Below are 27,903 nucleotides of genomic sequence, written 5' to 3'. Positions count from 1 at the left end.
TGAAACCCGCTTGATTTTTCAGGAACCCGGAACTTTTTTTTTTTTACTGAAGCACACCTAAAATAGAACAGCAGGTTCCCTTCTGGTAAGAGGCAGGCAGAGCCAGGCCTTTCAGCTTGCTGGAAATATATTTATAATAGGCTATGCAAAACTGCCACTTTTCCTAGGGTGGGGTGAAGCACATGGATGCGTGTCATTCCCTCCCCCAAGCTTCTGCCACATCAGTTGGCCTTCAGATTACAACAGCCAGTCCCTCTGACTTCTGGCACTGTTGCAGCATGGTGTGGTGGTACACAGAGGCGGACTCTAATCTCGAGAGCCGGCCTTGGTTCCTCACTCCTCCACGTGGAGACAGCTGGGTAACCTTGGGCCAGTCACAGTTCTCTTAGGGCTGTTCTTGCAGAGCAGTTCTCTATTTATATACCGCCCTCCCCGGAAGCTCAGGGCGGTTTACATAAAATGTAGAAAACAAGAAACAATCCATAATACAAGAAACAATCCCAAAAGGTTTTCATAGTATGAAAAGGGTATTGCTTGTGTCCTTTTAAAGGGAGTCTCAGGATTTTGCCACAGAGTTCTCCTTTAGTGCAATAAAGCTCTTTGTCTACTTCTGGAATCTCCTGGTTGCATCCTTCATTGGCCGTTGATATACCAGGCAATCAATCAGATTCGGGCAACGGGAAGCTACAAAGACTGGTGGTTCACGCAGCCTTGAGATCCCCTTGAGAAAAGCAAGATACCGCCAGTCAAAATGTAGGTTAGTCTGGTGATTTTTAGACTGGCTGCTGTCCCCAGGACTCCTTCACACAGGGTCGTGATGGATGCTCCTGGTTTGATCCTGCGTGTTATCAAATAGAAAACCCAACCTGAAAAACAGGTGAGAACCAAAGAGGTTGAGGGACACAAATATGTATTAAACAATTAAACAGAGCTTAAGATGACAAAACATTATTTAAAAAAAAAACATATAAAGGGAACACTTATATCCCTTATAGGTCACCAAAGGTCAAACAGGAGTCTAAAAAACTTGAACCTAGTGTGTTTCGAACGATAAGATCTTCATCAGAGACCAATACAATGACACACCGTTACAAATTCAATATAAGTGTTAAAAAGTCTTTACTTAAGTAGAATACCGTTCCATTTCCTGGGTCTGCAGTCTGCTTTCAACAGGCATTTATCTGGAATCTCCCTTGGGTGAAAGTAGATCGAACAAGTCTATATGCAAGATCAGAAGATCCTGTGTGTTGACAGCTCCCCATTGGGAAAGACCTGGAGACCTGGGGGTTGAGCCTGAGAAGGGGCAGAGTTTGGAGGGAAGGGAGCGACCTCCGTGGAGCATAACACCAAAGAGCTCCCCCCCCTTTGAAGTAGCCATTTGTTCCAGGAAAACTGATCTCGAATGCGGGGACCAATACTCTTGGCATTCTTCAGTCCTTGTCTGTAGGTTGGGAAGGCTGCAGTTGTTTGGTAAATTTGGTGTGTCTGCTGTTTCTGGGCACGGGTTCAAGGAAATCCGCAGCCCTCCCTGGGCTCTTTCGACTGAAACCTCACCCCGTTGCTCTGCCCACAGGAGGCATTTGGCTCTGGCTGGCTGGGCAGGCCTTGCTTTCCTCTCCTGAGAACGGAGGCCATCAGCCGCGTTCTTTCGGAACAAGATCCTTACAGCTGTTATGGGGCTTTCGATTGTTACGGAGAGTTCTTGCGTGACTTGGTGAACTTTTACCTGTTCTCGCCTCACCTGACTGCACCTTTCCCAATCCGAGGAAGGAGTGGCCTCCGACTTTGTGTCAGGGGATAAAGGATTTAGGAGCTGGGGTGGCAATCCATCGCTAGCAGGGCTTGGCCACACCTGCCTGGTGCAAGCCTGAATCCGGCATGCACTCCCGCCGTACAAGTTTACTCCCCGCCGTGCAGCATTCTGTGCCATGCACTTTGATTGGGGAGGTGTGACTAATTTGGGTGAACGCCCATCTCCTCGTTTAATAATATCTCATTGAGCTGTCCTTTGTCTGATGGGCTTGGGAGATCACCTGAAGTGGGCTTGTGCATTCCAGCAGAAACCCAGTGCCCGAACGGAGGCCTGTAATTAGGATTGGAATGTTCCTGGTGATTTGGGAGGGGAAAAACAATGTAGGGAAATTCCTTCCCAGCACAGATCTCCCCCTTCAAGGATTCTTTTTACTCTTGTAAGGGGGAGGATGGAGAGACCGATTTCTCCCTCTCCCGCTTCCTTCGAGTGGTCTCTCAATCACCCACAAGGTTCTGTGCCCCTTAAAGCATGCTTGGTCTTTCTGCCTCTTTGTTAACATCTTCTGGCTAATTTGGTCTGTATAGTGTACACGGGTCACCCCTCAAAATAATGTTGCTAAGTCTATCTGCACTGCTGGCAGGGGATTGGGGGAGATATTTTCTGGGAATGGGGAGGCATGCCGCGATGTGCAGACGTCACCCGGAAGGGCCGTTGATGGGCGGCGCTCTTGCTTTTGGGCAGAACTCTATGGTAGGATTAGCCTCTAGCCATAGAATTTTGCCCAAGAACTAGAGCATCCCCCCATGCGCTGTTGTCATTTTCAGATGGTGGCATCAAGTTGTGGCATTCTGCTGGTTTGGGAGCAGTTGGAGAGGCAAGGTGCCTCTAGAACTTGGGGAACTCCTGCCTGGACCGAGTGGGCATGGCAACCCTACCTCAAAAAGAATTTGGAAACCTCAGCTGGTGCAGAATGCTGTGGCTCAGCTGTTCTCAGATGGAGCATGTATGTTACTCCCGCACTGCAGCCGCTCCATTGCGACCGCACAGTTCCTGAACTCAGCTTACGGTATTGGCTCCGCGAAGCCCTTCACAGGTGTGGACCCTCGTACCTGAGAGATCATCTCTCCCCTCCGTGCCCTGCTACAACAGCTTGCTCAGTTGATCAAGGCCCTCTGCAGGTGCCTGTCAAATCCCCTACAGGCAGGACCCAACAACTGCCTGTCCGACCATGTGCGTTCTCTGGGGTGATGGCACAGCTCATCTCCGGACCACAGAGCTTAGTTGCTTTGGTGAAAATGGCTGTTTTGGAAAATGTACTCTATGGCAGGAGTAGTCAACCTGTGGTCCTCCATATGTCCATGGACTACAATTCCCATGAGCCCCTGCCAGCAAACGCTGGCAGGGGCTCATGGGAATTGTAGTCCACGGACATATGGAGGACCACAGGTTGACTACCCTGGCTCTCACTCAATTCCCTGTCCTCCTCAAATCTTCAGGTGTTCCCCAGCCTGGATTGGGGAACCCTGCCCCAGGTGGGACCTGGGGATCCCCCAGAATTACAGCTGATCTCCAGGCAACAGAGATCACTTCCCTTACAGAAACTGGCTGCTTTGACAGGTACAGCCCCTCCCCTCAATAAACCCCACTTGCTCCAGGCTCCATCCCCAAATCTCCGGATATTTCCCAAAGCAGACCCTAATCATATCCTATTGAAGTCCCTACCCTGCCCTCTGGAGGCTCCACCCCCAAAGTCTCCAGGTTTTTCCCAACCCAAAGCTGGCAACCCTGTCCCCTGCCGCTGTTGGTGGGGGGAACCTGGTAACTGTAGTTACAATGGATCTGCTAGGGATGGGACAGGAAGGGCACCAGACATACCTCCTCCGATAGACCCAAATCCTTCTCTCAGCAAAGCTTGCCTGTGGCACATTTAAAAAAACACCCACACCCACTTTATGCTTTGTGCAGGTATCTGGTTGTGAAAGGGGCAGGGCTTAGTTGTGTTTATTTAATAAGCTCACGTTGTTGCCTTTCAACCCCCCAGGGCCCTTAATGTGGCTAACAGATCTGATTAAAATACAGAGCAGGAGAGTCAAAATTGTATCCCAATCACATGAAGCTCCGTCCTGGGGGGAGGCTGGGCCTGGGTGGCGGGCGTCTGCCTGGCATGCGGGTGATTCCCAGTTTTGTTCCCAGCCCCTCCCGTTAAGGAACAGCCAGGCGGCAGGCGATGGGAAAGTTCGGAGATTCTGGAGAGCAGCTGCCAGCCAGAGGAGACAATGCTGACCTTGCTAGAACAAGAGTTTGGCTCAGAACAAGGCCAGTGTACTTCTGGGGCAATTTTTCCTCTTGGGTGGGGGTTGATTTAAAACCCTTCCTGTGTCTCTTGTGGAATCCCCACATGGCCACAGGTCTCCTGCTGAGTTGACTCATCCAATGTCGCCCTCTCAGTCTTCCCAACTGGGGTGGTGGGGGTGGTCAACCATGTCCTTGAGCATAGTGCCGGGGGTTGGACTAGATGACCCATGAGGTCCCTTCCAACTCTATGATTCTATGAAAGAAAGGCAGGATAAAAATGGCATAAAGTGGGGAGCACTATGGCATAATTTACCTACTTCATTTATACCCTGCCTCTCTCCCCTGTTTATATGATTTTCTTCTCTGTTGTGTCCTCACAACAACCCTGGGAGGTAGGTTATGCGGAGAGCATGTAGCTGTCCCAAAGTCACCCAATGAACTGCCATGATGGAGCAGGAATTTGCATCTGGGTCTCTCTGTAGTCCGGCACGCTAACTGCCGCACCACGCTGGCTGTCTCCTAGGTAAAGGTAAAGGCATCCCCTGTGCAAGCACCGAGTCATGTCTGATCCTCTAGTGTTTTCATGGCAGACTCAATTCAGGGTGGTTTGCCAGTACCTTCCCCAGTCATTACCGTTTACCCCCAGCAAACTGGGTACTCATTTTACTGACCTTGGAAGGATGGAAGGCTGAGTCAACCTTGAGCCGGTTGCCGGGATTGAACTCCCAGCCTCATGGGCAGAGCTTTCAGACTGCATGTCTGCTGCCTTACCACTCTGTGCCACAATAGGCTCTTAATTAGGGCCCCGCAAGTCTTGGGACGGTTCCATAGGGCCTGTAAAGCAGAGCCCTTCCGCCAGGCAGGCCTGCAGCTGAAGCCAGAAATAACCCTGAAATCTGGGGCCCCCTGCCCAAGGCATCAGCCAAGCCCTCACCATATCTGATGTTGGTACCACCACCACCACCCTAATTTGGATATAGAATGTTTAAAAATATCAATTGCTGTTATTTTATTATTGTTTTTATATATGCTGTTATCCTGAGCTGGGTAACAGCATATATAAAAACAATGATAAAATAATTGGATCCACACAATCAAAGCTGATATAGGGATGACCATGAAGCAACTAAAAGAAGCAGTGATTGACAGAAATGTACGGCGAAGACTTTCCTATAGAATCGACAAGGGTTGGACACGACTGAACGGATAACATCATCAGAGTTGGAAGGGACCTCCTGGGTCATCTAGTCCAACCCCCTGCGCTATTCAGGACACTCATCCTATCGCTCATCCACTGTAACCTGCCACCCCCTTGAGCCTTCACAGAACCAGCCTCTCCGTCAGATGGCTATCCAGCCCCTGTTTAAAATTTTCCAAAGATGGAGAACCCACCATCCTTGAATGAAAAAAAAACAGCGGCAGCTCTGTTTATCCGTGACAAGTACCTTTCCTGCAAAGTGTGGAAACACATTTGTGTTCTTGGCAAAGAGTTGTCGTTTGCCGAGTTTCTCGGCGTGCCCTGCTAGGGTTAGAACCCCGGAGAGGTTTTCTTGATGTCACAACGCTCGGGTTCTAGAAGGCAGCCTGCTCCGGCCAGGAGCAGCAGAAAGACCCGGCTCCGGGGTCGCCCTCCTGATGCGAAGGGCGGGGAGGAAACCCTTTTTACCACCTCCGGTGCCTTTCTAGAACAGGAGGAGCCCATCACCTCGACGGCACTGGTTTCCTCCCCCACCCGGACGTGGAAGACCCTCCCTGGAAACGGAATGAAGTCCACTCTTAAGCTGAGCTTCTTGCATTGATGGTAACCATACACTCAGGCCTCGGGGAGGGGGGGGGAGCTGGGCCCTGCGAGGGCTGCAAACCTCTCCTAAGCACCCAGCCACAGGCTTGGCTTTGCAAAGAGGAGGCAGGGGTCATGTGTTGACTCTTGCCTTGCAAAGGACACCAATGTCTGCCTTTTTCCTGTTGGGGTCGGATTCTGGATCGGAATGCCAAGCCGGATCAGTGGGCGTTGCTGTCTTGTGGTTCCCGCACAACTGAAGAATGGAACAGAGATGGACGGGCAACGAAGGGTGGCCGAAAAGCCACTGCAGATTCCTGCTCTCATAAAATTTTGAATAAAACTGCATTTTCGCTCCAACCCTGACAGTCTCCTGTAGGATCTGCTATGTGATCCCTTTGTTTCTAAATGGTACCAGCAGATCCAACATGAAACCCCATACTCTGGGTATCAACTTAGGGCCTTTTGATTAATTATGAGGAATCTCAAATATATGGCGTCAATTGAGAGGCTCTTTTAAATTTAAATGGTTCGCTGCCATCCTGGCTGCACTCCAACAAATTGGCATTGACTACGATTACATGTTATCTCTGAACGAATCTTCCATTATGTGCCAAATTAAACAAAGGCTCCTTGATCAGGAATTTTAGAAAAAAACCCATCCTACTGTTCTGGCAACTTGCTCTCCCCGTGCTCTTGGTCTCCAAGTGAAGCATGGGATAATGCTGGCTTATTTCTATCACTTGGCAAATCCCCTTTATCGCAGAGCGTTTTCACTTGCGCGGCTCAACGCCTTTCCATCCAAGGTACTACAAGGGAGATTTGCCAAGATTCCTTTTGAAAATAGACTATGCCCTTGCGAATCAAATTCTCCCGACACCATTCAACATATCACACTGGATTGTCCCTTGTTTATTGTCCAGTGAAAGCATATTATACCTTTTATACCAAAATGCAGAAACCCTTCAAAAGACCTGATCTGTCAATTTTTATTGAGTGATAAGGATGCCAATGTGACTTTTATTATGGCTGAATTTCTGTCTTCAGTTTTTCAATTTAAACTGACTGATGTATCTTGACTATCTCTGTTTATCTTGCTTGTCTGCTTTATGCCAATAAAGGTACTGTGTGAGAAAATATATGGCGTCATTAAAGGTAAAGGTATCCCCTGTGCAAGCACCGGGTCATGTCTGACCCTTGGGGTGACGCCCTCCAGCGTTTTCATGGCAGACTCAATACGGGGTGGTTTGCCAGTGCCTTCCCCACTCATTACCCCCCAGTTTACTCCCCAGCAAGCTGGGTATTCATTTTACCAACCTCAGAAAGATGGAAGGCTGAGTCAACCTTGAGCCGGCTGCTGGGATTGAACTCCCAGCCTCATGGGCAGAACTTCAGACTGCATGTCTGCTGCCTTACCACTCTGTGCCACAAGAGGCTCATGCATGGTGTCATTAGACAGGGAATTTATGATACTGAGAGACAATCCATTGAAGCAGGAATTCATCGGACTTGTTCCCCCAGGTTTTTTGGTTGGACTTCTAGTATAGGGTGTGGAGCCCCTTATATGCAAAATCTTATTAATCCGCTCCACTGGCGTGCCTTTATGCTCGCTAGATTAAACCTCTTCCCCTCAGCTGTACTATCAGGTAGATATAGTAATGTACTGGTGGAGAATAAATATTTTAATTGGAGGGCTCCCAAGAGATATGTTTGGATGCTTTTCATTAGTGTGGGAGCCTCTCCGTTCATATTGTTGACCACCTTATAGTCCCCGTTACATCCCATGAGTGCATTTAAATATTAGAGCACTGAAGAAGACCCCAAGGGGGGGGGGTTGAAATGCGCTTGGTTATTTGGTCATTGATCCATGTGTCAAAATGTTTTGGATTTGTGCAACAGAGCGTGGCAGACATTGGTATTTTTAAGTTTTATATGTATACATGTAATATTTGCATTTTTATTTTTGAGAACTTCTGTCTATTCTGCCGCTGCTCAACCTTTTAGGTTCCTAACTTGTGCACCCAGGTTGGGCTACTTTGTTTGCTCTTTCGTCGCTTCATTGCATTCATTGGGCTAGCGGCCAAACACATCCTTCCGGTGACGTTAAACCGCTCAGTGTAAGGATCTTTTGGGGGCTTATTTCTTTATAGTTTGGCTCTTATAGCACCCCTCTCCAACTGGCCACCTCGGAGCATCCTTGGATATCCAGTGCAACCCAGGCTCCTTATGCTGTACCTGTTCTATTACCTAATCCATTCAAAACTTATTGGTCACACAGGCAAGAGTTGCTCCACCATAAGGGGTTGGATCTTTTATGCAATGGACTACTAGCAAAGTTGCTTAGCCCTTGTTTTGCCCGTTATCCGGGGCCAGACCTGGCAGCGTGGCTGTCCCCAAGCCGTTCCCTTTTCCTTCTTTATTTGCTTTTAGTCCCTGCCTATCTCTGTGGGCACTAGCGTTGCCAGCCTCCAGGTTGTGGCTGGAGATCTTCCAGGATTACAACTGGAGGCGTAGATCAGTCCACCTGGAAAAAATGTCCTTTCCCTTCCCAAGCCTCCACCCTGCCTCCACAGGCTCTGCCCCCCAAATCTCCAGGTATTTTCCAGACTGGGGATGGCAGCCCTGATGGGAGCCCGAGGTGATTTACAGAATTCTACCCCCTCCATTTAAATCCTTACAACAACCCTGTGAGGTAGGTTAGGGCGAGAGTTGTGACTGCCTGCCAAGTTTCCAGACACCGTGGAGATTTGGACCTGGCCCTTCCAGATCCTAGCCCAAAGCTCTAGCCACTATACCATGCTGATTCTTAATGGATTCAAGAATTACTGAGAACTGAGGGGTATCTTAACTTCTTGTAGCGCTGTGCCCTTAACTCCTGTGAGATCCCACAAAATATGTAGATGTGTCCCATATAATAGCTGCGTGTTTTTGTGTATGTGTGTGTGTGTTTGAGATCTCACTCTGCCTCCCCCCCTTCTCTCTATAAACTAGGCCGTAGAGGATTAAAGGTTGGGGCTTCTCTTTCAGCAGGGTCAAAATCTTTAATTGGAGTCTGTTGCATTGGATGATAATCCAGTTTCTCCCCCCCCCCCCTTTTGAGATAAAAGATTAAAACCAGCCGTGGAAAGGGAAAGATCGGTGGGAGGGTAGCTCCGCAATGGAACGAGGGACCCCTTTAATCCACTTGAGGTCAGATCTGTGCCGAGCGCAAAGACCTGATTCTTGCTGTCGTCGTTTGTGTCTTGGCAGCGTCAAAAACCACCTTCCCAAGGCAGCAGAAGAAACAGAGGCGTCCGAGGCAGAGATGTTCCGATCCAAAGGTAGGCCAAACGCCCGCAGAGATGTGGCCAGTTGGGGCTTGCAGGTGGCTGCCCTTCTGCCGTCGAACATTATGCCTGCCAGAAGTCCACCTCTGGTGCCTGCTCTGCCTTCCGTATTACAGCCTTATGCGCTTTCCCCAGGTGGCAGGTAGTTCCGCATGCCTTATGTGCCCGAGAGCGATTGCCTTTAGAGGAAAGAAAGCAAGTGAACATTGTGCGTTTTATAGTGCTCACTTTGCTTGCAAATACACCTGCTGCCCCACATCAGATCCAACAAGCATTGTGTGGGTGTGGTGGTTAGGAGTGTGGACTTCTAATCCAAGGAGCCGGGTTTGAATCTGCGCTCCCCCACATGCAACTTGCTGGGGTGACCTTGGGCTCGCCACAGCCCTGATAAAGGTGTTCTGACCGAGCAGTGATATCAGGGCTTTCTCAGCCTCACCCACCTCACAGGGTGTCTGTTGTGGGGAAAGGAATGGGAAGGAGATTGTAAGCCGCTTTGAGACTCCTTTGGGGAGAGAAAAGCGGCATATAAGAACCAACCCTCCTCCTCCTCGTCCTTCTTCGGCCAGGTACCCCCCTCTGTCCCTCTCTTTCTCCAGTGATGGACGGGACTCTCCTTTCAAGTACCAGGCTCCAAGTAGCAGGCTGTTGCTGTCTTTTTTGGAAATGGATTTAAAGGGGTGGAAGGGGAGCAGCTGTTTCTTGCTTGGAACCTCCATGTGCAGAAGCAGTCACCCTCTGAATATAGGGCAATGAGGACCAGGAACAACGGATGGGTATTTCCTTCCTGTCTGAGTTGGAGGGCTTCCGAGAGTCATTTTGCCAGTATGAGAAATAGGATACTGGACAAGATGAATCCCACTTCTATCTAGCAGAGTTCGTGTTATCTCCTGAGAACCCAAATCTGTTGCTTTGCTATCCCGCCCTTCTTCTATGGAGTCTAGGGCTGTTAAGGTCCAATCAGACTGTTCCACTTGGAACCGATCCGGGGTTTCAGCTGTCTGTCTGAAGTGTATAAAAGGGCCTGTCTCCTCTGTTCGGTGTTTGGAGTTTGATGTTGGAGTTGCTAAATAAAAAGAGCTGTTTTCAAGATTTGCCGTCTGTGTTTGCCAAACCCGCAGACTTAATAATTACTACTCGGTCAGAACAATTCTATCAGTGCTGTGACAAGGCCATGGTTAGCCAGCTAGCTGCATGTGGGGGAGTGTGGAATCAAACCTGGCTTGTCAGATTAGAACCTGCAGCTCTTAACCAATCCTTAACACTATTTCGCTCTCTTATATTTGGGAAACAGCCTCCTGGGAGGAGACTGTCCGGGGTCCTGTCCGTCCAGGTCCACCCTGATTGGCCCTCCCCCTCCAGCTCCCACCCTCCCTCCTTGCCTGCTAGAAGCTTGTAGCTGTGGCCTCCATTGTCGCCCATGAGGAGAGAGGCAGTGACAGGGCTTTGTGGTCCGCATGTACGCTCCTGCTCGGAGGGAGCCGGGGGGGGGGAGTTTGGAGCCTCCCTGCAAGCCGCAAAGCCCTATAATCGCTGGCGGGGGAGGGGGTAGCCGTTCCACTCTCTTTAACCTGCTTTGCGGGTCACAGGGAGCCATGGCCACCCTCTCACACCCTCCTGCCTGCAGCCCCTTTCAAAGCCCATTCCTAAATTAATAAAGTATTAATAATAATTAATAAAAAATTATTTTTACCCACCCTTCCCAGAAGGATTAGAGTGGGTAACAACAATAAATAACAATTTTCATTTGGGAGGCTTCTAAAAAAAACCCTGCCGTGATTGCAAATGCGGGAATTAATTATTTCCCGACGTAGGTCGGTGTTTTTATCCCCAGTTTACAGATGGAGGAGGAGGCAGGACTGAGGAAGCAAATAGTTTCCTAGCGAGAGGCGAGATTTGAACTGTGGTGGCCTTCCTAGTCTCAGGCTATCCTTGACCCCTTCTCCCAACACCGGAGGCTTATTCTCTTCTCTCTCCCTCCCCCGCTCCCATGGCTCTCCAGCACCCCCTGTGATAGGACTCTGGACCACCAAGTGCGATGGGGAAGTCAAGCTGCGAATGGATGAGAGCGGCGTTGGGTGTGAGCCCCCCATCCGGGTCCACGAGCTCCTCCTAGAGGCCGTCCAGAAGTACGGGGACTTGTACGCGCTGGCCACCAAGAAGGAGGGGAAGTGGACCAAGTTGACTTTCAAGGAGTACTATGCCCTGTGCCGGCAGGCGGCCAAGAGCTTCCTCATGGTGAGAAAGGGTGCCAGGGGAGGGAGGGAAGGGTCTTGGCTGGGTCCTAGAGACACGCACGCTTTCCACCCAGAGGCCGTGGGTCCCCTGAGCGATCAGAGGCAGTCAGGGCTTGGAGAGAAACCAGGTGTGCTTGTGTACGGAGGAGAGAGCGTTATGGATGTGAAAACAGCTTAAGCAGCAGCCAACGGGTGTATCTTTAAGGTAAAGGTAAAGGTATCCCCTGTGCAAGGCTCTTTAAGGTACGCCATGGAAATTCCATTATGGAAGTAATTGTCGACTGGCTAAATTTCAAGGACACAGAGACACGAGCTGTGGACATCCAGGAAGGCCGGGCACGAGGTGTTCTCTTCGCTAATAGCCGTTCTCCGAACCATACGGCCAGAGGCAGCGAGCGTAACGCTCCAGCGTTGCATCACGATATCTGTGTTATTTTGGGGGATGATTTCGACACTTTAAGAACCCAACAGTTTTGTCTCAATGAGATCTTTAGTTTGGCATTAAAATAACCCGACATGAAAACATTTTAAGAACAATTTGAGTTTTAACGTTTGATGTTTTCACGTACACCGCACGCGACAATCTGATTCTTGCAACTTTTTAAAGTTCGCTTGCTTCTTTTACCCTCTCACCTTCTTCCCAGTGGGAGTCCAAGGTGCCTTACCCGACTCTCTTCTCCTCCGTTAATTCTCACCTCCATTTTATCATCACAGCCACCCTGCGAGGTAGGTTAGGCTGAGAATGTGGGACTGGCCCAGGGTCACCCAGCAATCTTCCGTGGCAGAATGGAGATTAGAATCTGTTACTGTCCTAACCGCTACAACCACAGTGGTTCTGTGGGATCTAGATAGCAGTTAAAGTCCAGGAACAGCCCAAGGTGTATTTGTCTGCATACAAATCCAAGGCTAGAAAAACAGAGTTATAATTAGAATTGTGCCAGGATCTTTCAGAATGACTTTCAGTTCTAACTATAAATCTGTTTTCCTAGCTTTGGCCATCAGACCCTTTAAATTCCCTTTGACCAATGAGTGCTCTCACACCCCTCCAGTTCTGGAGGCCTCACTTCAAAAAGGATGTGGACAAAATTGAGAGGGCGGAGAGTTGATCAGTGAGACCACGCCCTGTGAGGAAAAGGCTGAGGGACTTGGGAATGTTCAGCCTGGAGGAGAGGAGGTTGAGAGGGGACACAATTGCTGCCTTTAAGTATTTGAAAGGCTGTCAGAGGAAGGCACGGAAAGGTACCTGTTGGCAGCAGAGAAGACCCACAGCAGTGGGTTTAAACTACATGTAGAACGATATCGGCTAGATATCAGAAAAAAAATCCCACAGTCCAAGTAGTTCAGCATGTGGACAAAATTGAGAGGGTGTAGAATCATAGAATCCTAGAGTTGGAAGGGGCCATACAGGCCATCTAGTCCAACCCCCTGCTCAACGCTGGATCAGCCCTAAGCATCCAAGAAAAGTGTGTCTCCAACCTTTGCTTGAAGACTGCCAGTGAGGGGGAGCTCACCACCTCCTTAGGAAGCCTATTCCACTGCTGAACTACTCTGACTGTGAAAATCTTTTTCCTGATATCTAGCCTATATCGTTGTACTTGAAGTTTAAACCCATTACTGTGTGTCCTCTTCTCTGCAGCCAACGGAAACACCATCCTGCCCTCCTCCAAATGACAACCTTTCAAATACTTTAAGAGGGCGATCATGTCCCCTCTCAGCCTCCTTTTCTTCAGGCATAGGAGAGCAATGAGAAAAATCCGAGGCCTTGAGACCAAGCTCTGTGAGGAAAAGGCTGAGGGACTTGGGAATGTTCATCATGGGAAAGAGGAAGTTGAGGGGAGACAAAATTGCTCTCCTGGAGAATTTGAAAGGTTGTCCCTTGGAGGAGGGCAGGGAAACGTTCCTGTTGGCAGCAGAGGAGTGGACCCGCAGTAATGGCTTTAAGCTATGTGCAAAAACAGTACTAGCTAGATAATCAGGGGGAAAAAAATTTCACAGTCAGAACCTCCCAACAGTAGAATTGGCTTCGTAAAGAAATGAAACGTGTTTGTATCGGGCGTGTTTGTTGCCGTCCCATCCTGCCAGGTGACCTTTGCCCCAAATCCAGAAGGAAACCTGACTGTGGAGAACGGTAACTGTTCCACAATGGACATGTTTGAACAATACAGGTGGGGAGGGGCCGATCAAGCAAGTATTCACTGGCTGCCAGTTGAGTGAAACCAGGCTTGCCTGAAGGCTTCTGGGACCGACAACACTTGACTTGTTCCTTGGCTCTCTATCTGCAGCTGGGCCTAGAGCGGTTCCACGGCGTGTGCATCCTGGGTTTCAATTCGGTCGAGTGGTTCCTGGCGGACATCGGAGCTATTCTTGCTGGGTGAGTGACTCATGGGCCTTCTGCGGGGAAACGGGAGCCGCGCACCAATCTCGGCCTCTAAAAGAAGCAGGTGTGAGTCAAGGGCCACAAAGTCACAGCTGGCGTTTGGCAACACTTTTCGGAATTTTCAAGGCAGAAGATGTCCATTGTGTGGTTGGCCACTGCCTGCCTCGGCTTAGCAAGCAAGGATTTCCTTGGCGGTCTCCCTTCTGAGTACTAGCTTCGCTTCTGAGATCTGTCAAGATCCAGGCAGGCTGAGCCATCCAGGAGGGGTACATTTTGCTTATTTTGTTTTTACAACGGGTGCTAGATTGGAGGGGTGGGTGGAAGACCTCTGAAGATGGCCTCCCTGTCTCCCAGGGCCTGGAAAGGCTGCAGGCAGCTGTTAGGGAACTCACAGGCAGGGGCAGCTCTCATGCGGCAGGGATCTGCAGCCTCCGAGCCTCGGAGGGAGTGGTGAGGGGTGGAGGACGGAAGCCGATTGGCTGGCTGCTGGACAGACAAGCAAGCCAGTTGGAGGAGGAGGCACTCATGGGTGGGACAGCTGCCCTGAGTGGGTGTTAAGCGCTGAGTGGCACTTAAGCCATGAGACACGCTCCTCCTCCAAGGCCTTACCAGAAATATATTATTTGGCACAGGTGGCCTGCCTTTCTTCCTTCTGGGGACTCAAAGGATCGGATGTTGTCTTCGTCTCCATTTTGTCTTCACAAAAGCCCAGTTAAGGAAGGTTAGGCTGAGGGTATGTGACCTGCCCAAGGTCACCAGTATGCTGCCCTGGCAGGGTGGGGATCTGTACCCGAGTCTTCCGGATCTAGCAGGGGTTCATGCTCTCTCAAGTGGGGGCTCGAAGAGGTTGCTTGTGGACTAAGAACTGCCTGCCAAGCTCTTCCTTGTATTTCTGCATTGAGTTTGAGTCCAAGGAAGCAGCTACAATGAAGAGATGTGCAGAATTTTTGGCCGGATCTGTGCAGGGTCCAAAGACAGATGCTTGGCATGGCTATAGATCAGGGGTGGGCAAACTGTGGTGCACCAGATGGCCGTGGACTACAATTACCATGAGCTCATGGCAATTGTAGTCTGCGGCCACCTGGAGTGCCACTGTTTGCCCACCCCTGATCAAGATCTTTCACTCAATTGTTACCACTGGGGACTGGTTTCTGCCACTGCCAGCTGGAAACAGCCCTGGCATCTCCTACCCAAGAAGAATGTTTGCGAGGGTGCCAGAGGTTTCCTGTTTGCCTGGCACTCTGCTTCCGATTCTGCACTTTGTTACAATGGAGCGGTTTTTACCGGCCGGTGATACGGCTTGTGAACACCAGATTAATAGAGAGCCCCAGGCTGGGGCTGTGGGAGGTGACTGAGGCTTGGCAGTAGTCTGTCTTCATAGCAGGCTGAAGGTCCCAAGTGCCATCCCAGGTAAAGTCTCCAACCTCTAGGTCAGCCTTTTTCAACCTTTTGACCATGGAGGTACACCTAAAATGTTTTTCAGGCTTTGAGGCACCAGGAAGTGATGCCAACTGGCCATGCCCAAATAAAAACTCAAAATAAAATAAAAATAGGCAAATAAACATATAAGAAGAAGAAGAAGAAGAAGAAGAGTTGGTTCTTATATGCCGCTTTTCCCTACCCGAAGGAGGCTCAAAGCGGCTTACAGTCGCCTTCCCATTCCTCTCCCCACAACAGACACCCTGTGGGTTGAGAGAGCTGAGAGAGCCCTGATATCACTGCCCGGTCAGAACAGTTTTATCAGTGCCGTGGTGAGCCCAAGGTCACCCAGCTGGTTGCATGTGGGGGAGAGCAGAATCGAACCCGGCATGCCAGATTAGAAGTCCGCACTCCTAACCACGGCACCAAACTGGCCCCCCTTCTTGTCACCCCACCACACTTTGCCTGCAATGCCCCTTATATATGAATTTGTTCCACATAATTGGTGGCTGGAGATTATAACTGATTTCCAGGCGACAGATCAATTCACCTGGAGAAAATGGCCATTGTGGAAGGTGGTCTCTATGGCAATATACTCTACTGAAGTTCCTCCCCTCCCCAGATCCCACCCCCTCAGGCTCCACCTCCAGGTGTTTCCCAATCCAGATCCATCATCCCTGATTCCTGGCATCTCTTTCTCTTCCCCTATGAGTGATAGTGTTGTGAGTGTCCTGCATAGTGCAGGGGGTTGGATTAGATGAAGAAGAAGAAGCGTTGGTTCTTATATGCCGCTTTTCTCTACCTGAAGGAGCGTCAAAGCAGCTTTCAGTCGCCTTCCCTTTCCTCCCCCCACAACAGGCACCCTGTGAGGTGGGTGAGGCTGAGAGAGCCCTGATATCACTGCTCGGTCAGAACAGCTTTATCAGTGCCATGGCGAGCCCAAGGTCACCCAGCTGGCTGCATGTGGGGGGAGTGCAGAATTGAACCCGGCATGCCAAATTAGAAGTCCGCATTCCTAACCACTTCACCAAACTGGCTCCCAGGAGGTCCCTTCCAACTCTATGACTCTATGATTCTAAATACCTGGTGGTAGGTAGTGAGAAAGACCAAGACCCCAGAGAGTCACTCCTGGTCAGAGTAGGTCAGATTGACTGACCAGCTGCGGATAAGAGCAGCGGAGCTCTGATCTGTTGGAGCAGCTTTGATTCCCCACTCCTCCTCCACATGCAGCCAGCTGGGTGACTTTGGACCAGTCACAGTCCTGTTAGAGCAGTTCTCTCAGGTCTCTCAGCGCCACCTTCCCCACAGGGTGACTGTTGTGGGAAGGGGAAGGTGTTTGCAAGCTGCTTTGAGATTCCTTTGGGTAGTGAAAAGCAGGGTATAAAAAAACAGCTCTTCCTCTGGTCTGATTCAGTAGAAGTCAGCTTTGCGTACCTTCGGTTATTGGGTGAGCTTCTTTGACGGTCCTACCTGGGCAGGGGATGCGCGTGTGTGTAAATCTAGTTTTAAAGATTCTCCTGGGAGCCTCCTGGCTTGACAACTTTGCTTCTTCCTCACAGTGGCTTTGCCGTTGGGATTTATACCACCAACTCCCCTGAGGCCTGCCAGTATGTGATGGCGAACTGCCAGGCCAACATTGTCGTGGTGGAGAACGACAAACAACTCCAGAAGATCTTGGAGGTGAGCCCTGGAGAGCTGGGCCTCAATTGCCCTTAGTTCTGTCTCACTTTCCGGCATCTTTCCCTTCTCCGTTTCTGCTGCAAGAGCACGTCTACTCCCCCCCCCCCCACCTCCGCTTGTGCCTTTAAGGTGGCTCGACAGTAGAGTGATTCTTCAGACTGAAGAATTGGTTTTTGTAGTTTCTCTAAAATCTTGCTTTACTAGGCTGTCTCTGAGGGAAGTTCTGCCTGTCACAAGAGGGGAGACCAAAGTCTAATCTAATCTAGCATCTGGTTTTCCACACTGGCTAGTCGGATGTTCCCAGAATACCCGTAAGTGGGAATGGAGACCAAAGCTGCCTCTTTTGAAAGCCAAAGGAATCTCAAAGTGGCTTGCAAACATCTATTCCCCCAGGACAAAGGAGGTGAAATTGGCCTCAGCCAGGGCCTTTTCAGCTCTGGCCCCATCCTGGCGGAAAGCACTCCTGAGGGAGATCAGGGCCTTGTGGGACCTTAACTAGTTCCAAAGGGCCTGCAAGATGGAGCTATTCCACCAGGGTTGTGGGCAGGACCCATAATTAGAAGAAGAGTTGGTTCTTATATGCCGCTTTTCCCTACCCGAAGGAGGCTCAGAGCGGCTTACATTCGCCTTCCCATTCCTCTCCCCACAACAGACACCCTGTGAGGTGGGTGAGGCTGAGAGAGCCCTGATATTACTGCCTGGTCAGAACAGTTTTATCAGGGCTTTGGTGAGCCCAAGGTCACCCAGCTGGTGGCATGAGGGGGAGTGCAGAATCGAACCCAGCATGCCAGACTAGAAGTCCGCACTCCTAACCACTACTCCAAACTGGCTCTCAGAAAATTACACCCACCCATTCCCTTGGGTGCCCGCCAAGTGATCCCAGAGTCATGGACCAGAATGGGGGGGATCCACTTGCCTGTCGGCTATTTCTGGCCCCTTCTTTCCCAAGAGGTTCCGCCTGTAGATCAGTGATTCTCAACCTGGGGGTCGGGACCCCTTTGGGGGTCGAATGACCCTTTCAGAGGGGTTGCTGCAGGGCAAGCAGCTTGGCTGGGGTGTGTGTGCCATCCATACAACAGCCTTGTGGGGTAGATCGAGATACAGATAGAACGTTCATCTGTCTGGAGCAGTGGAAAAGAGCAAGATCGGCATGGTGGGACAAGAGGCTGAACTGAGAAACCCCAGAAAAAAAACAATTTATATACAATCATGAACAATGGATCTTCAGGCTATTGTTCAGTTTTGGTTTAATTTCTTGCATCATTTTATGGTTGGGGGTCACCACAACATGAGGAATGGTATTGAAGGGTCGCGGCATTAGGAAGGTTGAGAACCGCTGCTGTAGATGATCATAGATGAGCATTATGTTTTGCAAACCATAATGCCTACTTTGAAGATCTGGGCTTCTCGGATGAGGATGGAAGATCTTCCTGGAAGAGAAGCATTCGATTGGGGGGTGGAGGAGCAAGGAGTCCTGTTGCCAACCATCTTAGACTTGTTCTGTTTCCAAATCTTCTGTTGCAGGTTCAGAATAAGCTCCCATCCTTGAAAGCGATCATCCAGTACAATGAGCCTATCAAAGAGAAACTACCAAATCTCTATGATGTGAGTGTTTCCCTTGCCTCATCAGCACTTGGAACATATGTGGAATCTCTCCTTCTAAAACCCCTCAACCCCAGGGTTGCCAACTCTTGGCTGGGAAATACCTGGAGATTTGGGGGTGGAACCAAAGAGGATGAGAAGTCTAAAGATGATTATCATCATAAAAATATATTAAACACCCATTTTATTGAACAATGCTACGGGTAAATTAAAAACGATTCATTAAAATCTCAGTAGAAAATTTCCAAGAATGCTGTGGAGTAACACAACATATGCCCAGCATGCAGGATAAGGATCTGTCAAGCCACTGCTTGAAGGCCGCCAGAGGGGTGAGCTCTCCCCCTCCTGAGGCAGCCCATTCCACTGCTGAACTAGACTCATAGAATCCTATAGAGGGAAGGGGCTACACAGGCAATCTAGTCCCACCCACTGCTCAATGAAGGATCAGCCTCAAGCATCCAGGAGAAGGATCTGTCAAGCCACTGCTTGAAGACCGCCAGCGAGGGGGGAGCTCACCACCCTCTTAGGTAGCCCATTCCTCTGCTGAATGACTCATAGAATCCTAGAGTGGGAACGGGCAATGAAGGCCATCTAGTCCTATCCCCTGCTCAATGCAGGATCAGCCTCAAGCATTCAGGATAAGTATCTGTCCAGCTACTGCTTGAAGACCACCAGTGAGGGGGAGTTCCCCACCTCCTCAGGCAACCCATTACCCTGCTGAACTAGAATCCTAGAGTGGGAAGGGGCCACACAGGCAATCTAGTCCCACCCCCTGCTCAATGCAGGATCAGCCTCAACCACCCAGGATGAGGATCTGTCCAGCTGCTGCTTGAAGACTGCCAGTTAGGGGGAGCTCACCCCCTGATATGTAGCCAGTACCATTCTACATACAGTTGAAAGCCATTACTGCAAGTCCTATCCTCTGTTACCAACAGGACACATTTTGATCCAAATGGATCTTCTTCAGAAATCCGTTACAGATCCACACGCGTCAAAGATGACGATGAGTCTGACTTGGCAATCCTGTGGCTCACCTGTCTCCGTGATTTATGATCTTGCACCGTTTCTTTTAGTTGTGTAATGTTCTGGCCGGTGTCCATTTTGATCAGATCTAACCACCGCGTTCTTCAACCTGGTTTCCTTTTACCACTGGCCTGTCCTAGCATAATTACTCTGATTAAGTTAGATTGCATGATACGGCCAAAATAAGTGAGCTGTAGTTTTTAAATGTTTGCCTACCAGTGATATATTAGGCTTTTATACGCCATAGTATTTCCTTGCTTGTGGCTTTTATTGTCCAGGGAAACCGCAGAAGCCTTCTCTAACACTAGAGTCCGAATGAGTTCACAGCCAGAAGTGGCTACTGGAAGTATGATAGATCAGGGGGAGTCAACCTGTGGTCCTCCAGATGTTCATGGACTACAATTTTCATGAGCCCCTGCCAGCAAACGCTGGCAGGAGCTCATGGGAATTGTAGTCCATGGACATCTGGAGGACCACAGTTGACTACCCCTGTGATAGATCAAACTAATCCACATTTGGTAATCAGGCTTGTGTCCTCGCTTTTCCATGTTCTCTTCAAGCTCATCATGGCTGAGCGACCCAGAGCTATTTGATGTTTTATTTCCATACTGCAGTCACCCCTATCATCAATTTGTGATCCAAGAAAAACAGTTTCTTGAACACATTCCATCTCTTCACCATCCACTGTTATTGTGACATTCTGTTTTTAAGGAAAGACCTGCAGATAGAGACCAAAGGCACGGTTTGTAGTGTCTACACAAAAAGAGAATAAAACCTCTCCCAAGGCTACTAACAATATTAACAAAATGAATACAGGATAAAGAAAAGTAAAAAGTCTCTTATTATTATGTTGGTTTATTCTAGCACCCAACCAGAACGGGTTCCAGATATCTCCCGTTTTCAAAGGGAATTTTCCTCAGTGGCTGTTCTTCTCACTTGTGAGAAAATTGGTACTTCAATACCTCTGTTCATTCTCAAAATGTTAAGAGTATACCCTGGCCTTTGGCTCTGTACTGTAGGGATGCTAGTAATCCAAGTGCTCCCACACTTAACATTTTGAGATTGAATAGAGGTATTGAAGCACCCAATTTTCTCACAAGTGAGAAGAACAACCACTGAGGAAAATTCCCTTTGAAAATGGAAGATTTAAGGAAAGACCTGGCAAGCTAACTTGTAAACAGTTTGCCAAGAACATCCTTTGGAACATCCGTAAATATCCATAAACGGAAAAGTTTTTGCAGCCTGGAAGTTGACTGGAGGCTTGCAAACATTTTGTAAACAACAGAGTAAAGAAAGTTAAAGCTTCTTAAATTTTTAAAGCTAAAAGCATTACAGATTTAGAATATAGCAATAGAATGCCTCTAATGGGTTTGGAGACCAAGACTTATGAAGAAAGGTTGGGGGAGCTTGGTCTGTTTAGCCTAGAGAGGAGACGGCTGGGAGGGGATCTGGTAACCATCTTCAAGTATTTAAAAGGCTGCCATATGGAGGATGGAGCAGAATTGTTCTCTCTTGCCTCAGAGGGGCAGGTCAGAACAAATGGGATGAAATTAATTCAAAAGAAATTCCATCTAAACATCCGGAAGAAGTTCGTGATAGTTAGAGCGGTTTCTCAGTGGAACAGGCTTCCTTGGGAGGTGGTGGGTTCGCCATCTTTGGAAATTTTTAAACAGAGGCTAGATAGCCATCTGATGGAGAGGCTGATTCTGTGAAGGCAAAGGGGTGGCAGATTACAGTAGATGAGCAATTGGGCTGTGAGTGTCCTGCATAGTGCAGGGGGTTGGACTAGATGACCCATGAGGTCCCTTCCAACTCTATTATTCCAAATCACTGTTGCCATAGCTTTAGTTGTCTTTCCCATGTGCTATAAAAGGGAGCACAACGTTCTGATGTTGTTGGGGAAGCTGCTGCTTGGACAATGGCTTCAAACAGCTGCCTGGCCAGTTAAATACCTTCAGTGGCCAACCATAAGTCTTGTTGGGCACAACCCTGACCTGGCCCCTCCCACTTTCTCCCACTTGCAGTGGTCACCAGGAAAGCTTGTGGCACTTTGTGGACCCCTTGCCTAACAGAACTGCTGTGTGGCTTTCTTTTCTCCCCCAATGCAGTGGACCACATTTATGACGCTGGGCAATGCCATTCCAGATGTACAGTTAGATAAAATCATCGAGGCCCAGAAGCCGAACCAGTGCTGCACGCTCATCTACACCTCCGGGACGACAGGCCAGCCAAAGGGAGTTATGCTGAGCCATGACAACGTGAGTCACTGCCCATTATATAATCCTCTAGGAGGTGTTTCTGGCTCTCCGCTGCCAGACTTTGAGGAATTTGCCTCCACTTCTGTGGAGGGGTGTGTGTGTTGAAATGTCTCTCCTGTCTTGCCCCCACCCCTAGGGCTCAAGCCCCACCTTCCTCAAGCCTGAGGAAGATGGGGCTTGAGGAGGGGGGAAAAAAAGAAGAGCTGGGAGGTTTTTTGTACCCCACGTTTTCACTACCCAAAGGACCGGCCCAAGGTCACCCAGCAAGCCTCATGAGTCTCAAAGCGGCTTACATTTGCCTTCCTTTCCTCTTCCCACAACAGACACCCTGTGAGGGGGTGGAGACAGAGAGAGCTCTGAGAGAACTGTGACTGGCCCAAGGTCACCCCGCTGGCTGCACACGGAAGAGCAGTGGGGAATCAAACCTGGTTCCCCAAATCAGAGTCCACCGCGGCTCTTAACCACTACACCAAGCTGGCTCTTAATGGGGCATAATGCCATGGAGTCCACATTCCAGGCCAGCTATTTTCTCCAAGGGAACTGATCTCTGTTGACTGGAGAACAGTGATAAAAGTGGGAGATCTCCAGCCACCACCTGGAGGTTGGCAAGCCAATCATATATATATATATATATATATATATATATATATATATATATATATATATATATATATATATATATATATATATATATATATATATATATATATATATATATATATATATATATATATATATATATATATATATATATATATATATATATATATATATATATATATATATATATAATTTTCTATTATAAGAAAGGTAACAAAGACAGAAACAAAACCAAAAAGCATGACAAAGCTTCTAATGGCAACCCTATCTGATTGCCAGCCGGCAAACTGGATGAGGCTGGCATGTGACGAAAAGGGGTCCTGGCAGAGCTCTCTCAGCCACACCTACAGCACAGGGTGTCTGTTGTGGGGAGATGAAGGGCAGCCTAATTAGTCTGTAGCCACAGAGCAAAGTCTTCAGCCTATTAGTTCCCAACTGGGTTTTTTAAAACTGCCAGGGCTTGGCCAGGAGTTCCACAGGGCGGTATTTAACAGAGGCAGGTTCCTTCCAAATGAGAGCCTGGTCTTTTTCTTTTTTAAGGTAGCAGGGTGGGGCAGGGTCACACCTTTCCCAGAACACACGCTCCCCCCGGTGTTTATAATCCTCCTTTGTGGGCTGCCGAACTGTTTGTGCCCAGACAGAATATTTTAAAGAGTAAAATGATTTTTGGCTCCAAATCCTTTCCCACGCCCTGCCCTCACCCCCACCACCCCACGCATCATTACAGAAAACTCATCCTGCTATTCCAGATGTTCTTTGAACCAAACCACTTCTCTAAGGGAGCCTTGAACAGACTTGCTTGATGCCTTCCTGTAGATCCGGTTCTGTTCTGGCCCGGACGAACTTTGAATAAGATTGAGAAGGGGCAGAGTGTGCCCAAAGGGCCTCCTTCCTGGTATGGATCGCTTTTATAATAATAGTATTATATAATTACTGTTAATAATAAAATATTATATAATTACGGTTACTAATATTGTATAATTACTATTATATAATATTTATTATTTATTATCTATACTGCCCTCCCTATTTGGCTCAGTGCAGTGTACATAATAGATAATAGATTAAATTAACAGTGATTTAAAACCAGGAAAACAGTATTGCAATAACAGTATATAAAACATAATAAAACACAAATCGCAAATTTAGCAGCACAGGAATTGCAGCCTCCAGATATTCCTTGCCCGTAAGACTCCCAATTAGTTCACTCTCTGTAGGGGGGTTTTGTAGGGGAGGGCTGTAGATGATTTAAATTCTAGACCACCCATCCCCTTATGGGCTCGGGATGGTTCATCACATTACAACACATTCAATAAAATACAATTTAAAACCCCTATCCCCTTTGCACCCTCCGCCGGCTTCCCCAGACTGTAGATGACATCAAATAGGGAGAGAGAAAAGGACTGAGTCCGGTGGCACCTTTAAGACCCACAAAGTTTAATTCTGGGTATAAGCTTTTGCGTGCATCCATATTTCTTCAGGTGGTAGCTGTGGCTTTGTTGGATGGTAGTGGTCCTTCCTCCCTCCCTCCCTCCCTCCCTCCTTCCCTCCGAGGCTCATGAGTGGATTTCTGGGAGGATGGGAGTAGGGGCCCTGTAGATGTTGCTGGTATTTCTTAATCTCAACCAAATGCCTGGTGGAAGAACTCCCTATTGCAAGCCCTGCGGAACTGTTTTACCTCTGTCAGGACCCTGATTTCCACCAGGAACTCATTCCACCATGTGGGGGCCAGAACAAAGAAGGCTCTGGCCCTGGTTGAGGCCAGCCTGACTTCTTTAGGGCCAGGGATCATTAGTCGGTTGGTGGTGGCATAGCATAGAGCTCTTTGAGGGGCATAGGCAGGGAGGCAGTCCCTCAGGCACACTGGGTCTTGACAGTGTATGGTCTTAAAAGGTAATTACCAGAACCTTTAACCTGATCCAGAATATGACTAGTAGCCATTGCAGCTGATGGAGAATGGGCTGAATATCGGACCTCCATGGTGTTACTGTAAGGAACCTGGCCACTGCATTTTGGAGCAGCTGTAGTTTCCGGACCAAGGCTAAGGGCAAGCCTGTGTAGAGTGAGTTACAGAAGTCCAGTCTAGAGGTGACTGTTGCATGGATCACTGTGGCTAGGTGTTTCAGGGCCAGGTAGGGCACTAGTAGTTTGGCTTGGTGGAGGTGGTAGAATGCTAGCCATGCTGGTCTTGTGACCTGGGCTTCCATTGAGAGGCAAGCATCCAGGATCACTCACAATATCCAGAGTGGGCAGGCATGCTTCCTCACATGGACCCTTCTTTTACCCAGCCACAGGACCTCTGTCTTTGAAGGATTGAGTTTTTCTCCAAAGATGGCCAAGGGGCCTCTAGTTCACTTTCTGTGTCTAAGGTTGGAGGGAGGTCACAGCCGAGTGTTGAGATCTTGTGTGCAAAATGACTCAAAAATGCCTCACAGCGGATATCCAATAGCTACTGTTTTGTTGCACTTCTACCAGGGCAGTGAGAGATTGAATTATCCTAAACAATTGAGCCGGGCATGAGTCTGCAGACATGAAGGTAGACGAGTAAACATTGCGTCGCCGTGACCAGATCCACATTCAGACCCATGCCGAAAAAAAGATCCAGGGTGTGGCTTGCTTGATGGGTGGGGCCAACAACAAATTGCAAGAGCCCTAGTGTCTCCATGGCTGACACCAGGTCCTGCCCAGTTCTAGAGAATAAACAGAAAGAAATTTCCCAGCTGGCGATGACAAAAAGCTTTTTTCAGAACGAGTTCTTAGGTATAAAACCTCGTTTTCATATTTTACTTCCTCAGTACACTTATTTCTGAATAATAATCTTCTTTCTTTTTCTTTCTTTTTCTTTCTTCTTCTTTCTTCTTTCTTCTTCTATTTTGATTTATTCCACACCACTTTCGAAGCCGGCTTGTGGTGGGTTACAACATCTCATAAAATCCCCACTAAAACCCCCATTATTAAAAGGCATAAAAACCCAACATGGCGGAAGAACCCACTCCCAACCCCCATTACTAGAGGGGTGAGGAAGGAGGTCAAACAATGTACTTCTCATTCCCAGGGGGGTGGGCATTGATCTCCCTCACTGATCCCTGCCTCAACCGTAGACCTGGTGGAAGAGCTCCGTTTTACAAGGCCTGCGGAACGCCGAAAGCTCCCACAGGGCCCGTAGCTCACCCAGGAGCTCATGCTACCATGTTGGGGCCAGGACCGAAAAGGCCCTGGCCAAGGCCAGGCGCACTTCCCTGGGGCCGGGAATGACCAATAAATTTTCACCCACAGAGCGCAAGGCCCTGCGGGGGGCATAAGGTGATAGGCGGTCCCTCAGGTATGTGGGTCCCAACTATAAAAGCTAACAAGCTAGAGTCAAAAAAGGAAGAGGCGCCAGAGGTCATATTACAAATTTGCATTGGTTACTGGAGCATACAACTTGAATTTCAGAAGAAAATCCATACATTTGTGATTCATACATTTCCAAAAAAAAAAATTCGATTGTATGAACCACAAAAAGCCATATTTGGTTAGCAAAGAAATGAGTGTGCCGTAACATCTGATTGTTTTGCTACTGGTAGGTCAAGATACTTAGGAAACAGAATCATTTCAATTTGGCAGAGGAGTCAGACAAGGATGTAGTTCAATCTGCATGCAGATATCATAAGGAAAACTGAATTAAGTTCAGATGAAACTGAAGTGAAGACTGAAAGAAGGAACATAATCTCATTGGATTGTTTGCGAGATGTGTCAGCTGACTGACTGATCACTGAATGACAATGTGTAATTCATTTTGAGTCTCAGTGAGAAAGGCAAGCTACCAATAAAGTAAATATAAAGTAAATAAAATACATGGGATGAGGCAACAGTGGCACGATCCCTGAGCAGCCCACAAGGAGGGGGATACTTTCCCAGCTACTTTGCATCTTCAGAGCAAGCATACTTAAGGTGTGGGATCAAGTAAAAAGCAAATTATCACCTGGTCTTTTCCCCTTATTTCCCCTTAATAATGACACGATAGATGAGGAAATCTCAGAAAGTTCAGAATTCGCCTATCTGAGACAATATGAATCTATAAATCTCGGTGAATAATAGAAATTGGATTATTAAGGACCAAGGACAAAGCTCATGAAAATTTTAGCAAAATCGACATTCTCAGTTTTCCATACTTAGATTAAAAGTAAAGATAAAGGTATCCCATGTGCAAGCACCGAGTCATGTCTGACCCTTGGGGTGATGCCCTCTAGCGTTTTCATGGCAGACTCAATACGGGGTGGTTTGCCAGTGCCTTCCCCAGTCATTACTGTTTACCCCCCCAGCAAGCTGGGTACTCATTTTACCGACCTCGGAAGGATGGAAGGCTGAGTCAACCTTGAGCCGGCTGCTGGGATTGAACTCCCAGCCTCATGGGCAGAGTTTTCAGACTGCATGTCTGCTGCCTTACCACTCTGCGCCACAAGAGGCTCTTATACTTAGCTTAGGAGTATTCTAATGAAGTTAATTCACAATCAGAGACAGGTGCTGAGAAATCTAACAGTTTGAAGAAGTATCAATTTCAGATGGAAACAAAATTATTTCCCGAGCTTATTCTACATTGTGGGCAGCGGTAGTTCTTAATGCTTAGGATGTTTTTGATTTGCCGTGAATGTTTCAGTCCATTGATGTGAACCGCCCCAAATCTGCTTGCGGAGAGGGGCGTCTGTAAACTAAATAATAAGTAAATAAAGGCACATGGAAGCTTCTACCCCAGTGATTCTCAACCTGCGGGTCGGGACCCCTTTGGGGGTCTTACGACCCTTTCACAGAGATTGCGGCAGGGCAAGCAGCTTGGTGGGGAGAGGGTCGCCATCCACACAACAGCCTTGTTGGGTAGATCGAGATACAGCGTTCGTCTGTCTGCAGCAGCAGAAAAGAGCGAGATCGGCATGATGGGATGAGGCAAAACTGAACTGAGAAACCCCGGGGGGAAAACCCAATTTATATACAACCATAAACAATGGATCTTCACGCCATTGGTCAGTCTCGGTTTAATTTGTGTGAGAGAACCCTTGCATAATTGTACGGTGGGGGGTCACCACAACATGAGGAACTGTATTAAAGGCATTAGAAAGGTTGAGAACCACCGTTCTACCCAGAATGAAACTGGGTTGGTCTTAAAGGCACTACCGTCCTCAGGCTTTGCTCCATGGCTTCAGGCTAACTAGGCTGCCCACCTGAACTTTTCACTTTGTACGTTCCTCTTTGAGCTTTGCTGTGTCTCCTGAATAACACCGATTTTGTGTATGAATTTTGGCCTTTTTGGGGTAACGCTGAGCCCCAGCAATGAGCGAGAGCAGACTAGCGAGGGCCGTGAATTTCCGGCGTAACCCCGTGTCTTGGCTTCTAGGTCACGTGGACTGCCCGCGCGGGAGCGAAGTGTGTTGGCTTGTCCTGCGGCCTGGAGCACCAGGAGCGGCTGGTCAGCTACCTGCCGCTCAGCCACGTCGCCGCGCAGATGATTGACATCTGGCTGCCCATTACCTTTGGGATGCAGACTTTCTTTGCCCAGCCTGATGCTCTAAAGGTGATACA

General features: G+C 48.5%; 1 protein-coding gene and 1 long non-coding RNA gene across 4 annotated transcripts in view; one reads left to right on the top strand and one right to left on the bottom strand.

Moving 5' to 3' along the window:
- ACSBG2 (acyl-CoA synthetase bubblegum family member 2) overlaps positions 1 to 27,903 on the top strand; it is a 64,150-nt gene that overhangs the window by 19,707 nt on the left and 16,540 nt on the right. For 2 of the 3 annotated variants that reach the window (XM_077332177.1, XM_077332176.1), the window contains exons 3-9: positions 9,078 to 9,148; positions 11,154 to 11,389; positions 13,671 to 13,759; positions 16,744 to 16,864; positions 18,389 to 18,469; positions 21,598 to 21,747; positions 27,719 to 27,895. In XM_077332177.1, the coding sequence (XP_077188292.1) occupies positions 9,078 to 9,148; positions 11,154 to 11,389; positions 13,671 to 13,759; positions 16,744 to 16,864; positions 18,389 to 18,469; positions 21,598 to 21,747; positions 27,719 to 27,895 (925 nt within the window). Of the gene's footprint in view, positions 1 to 5,624; positions 5,850 to 9,077; positions 9,149 to 11,153; positions 11,390 to 13,670; positions 13,760 to 16,743; positions 16,865 to 18,388; positions 18,470 to 21,597; positions 21,748 to 27,718; positions 27,896 to 27,903 lie in introns of those variants that run through there. The other variant, XM_077332178.1, reaches the window with a different exon arrangement.
- Positions 494 to 5,589, bottom strand: LOC143835063 (uncharacterized). Its single transcript, XR_013229983.1, has 2 exons — positions 5,494 to 5,589; positions 494 to 866 (listed from the first exon to the last, which is right to left on the bottom strand). It is a non-coding gene; the product is annotated as an uncharacterized LOC143835063 (long non-coding RNA).

Source organism: Paroedura picta, chromosome 4 (genome assembly GCF_049243985.1).
Source record: "Paroedura picta isolate Pp20150507F chromosome 4, Ppicta_v3.0, whole genome shotgun sequence".
Lineage (NCBI taxonomy): Eukaryota > Metazoa > Chordata > Lepidosauria > Squamata > Gekkonidae > Paroedura > Paroedura picta.
Note: the sequence above shows the minus strand (reverse complement) of the source record. Positions and strands in the feature narration are given on the sequence as shown.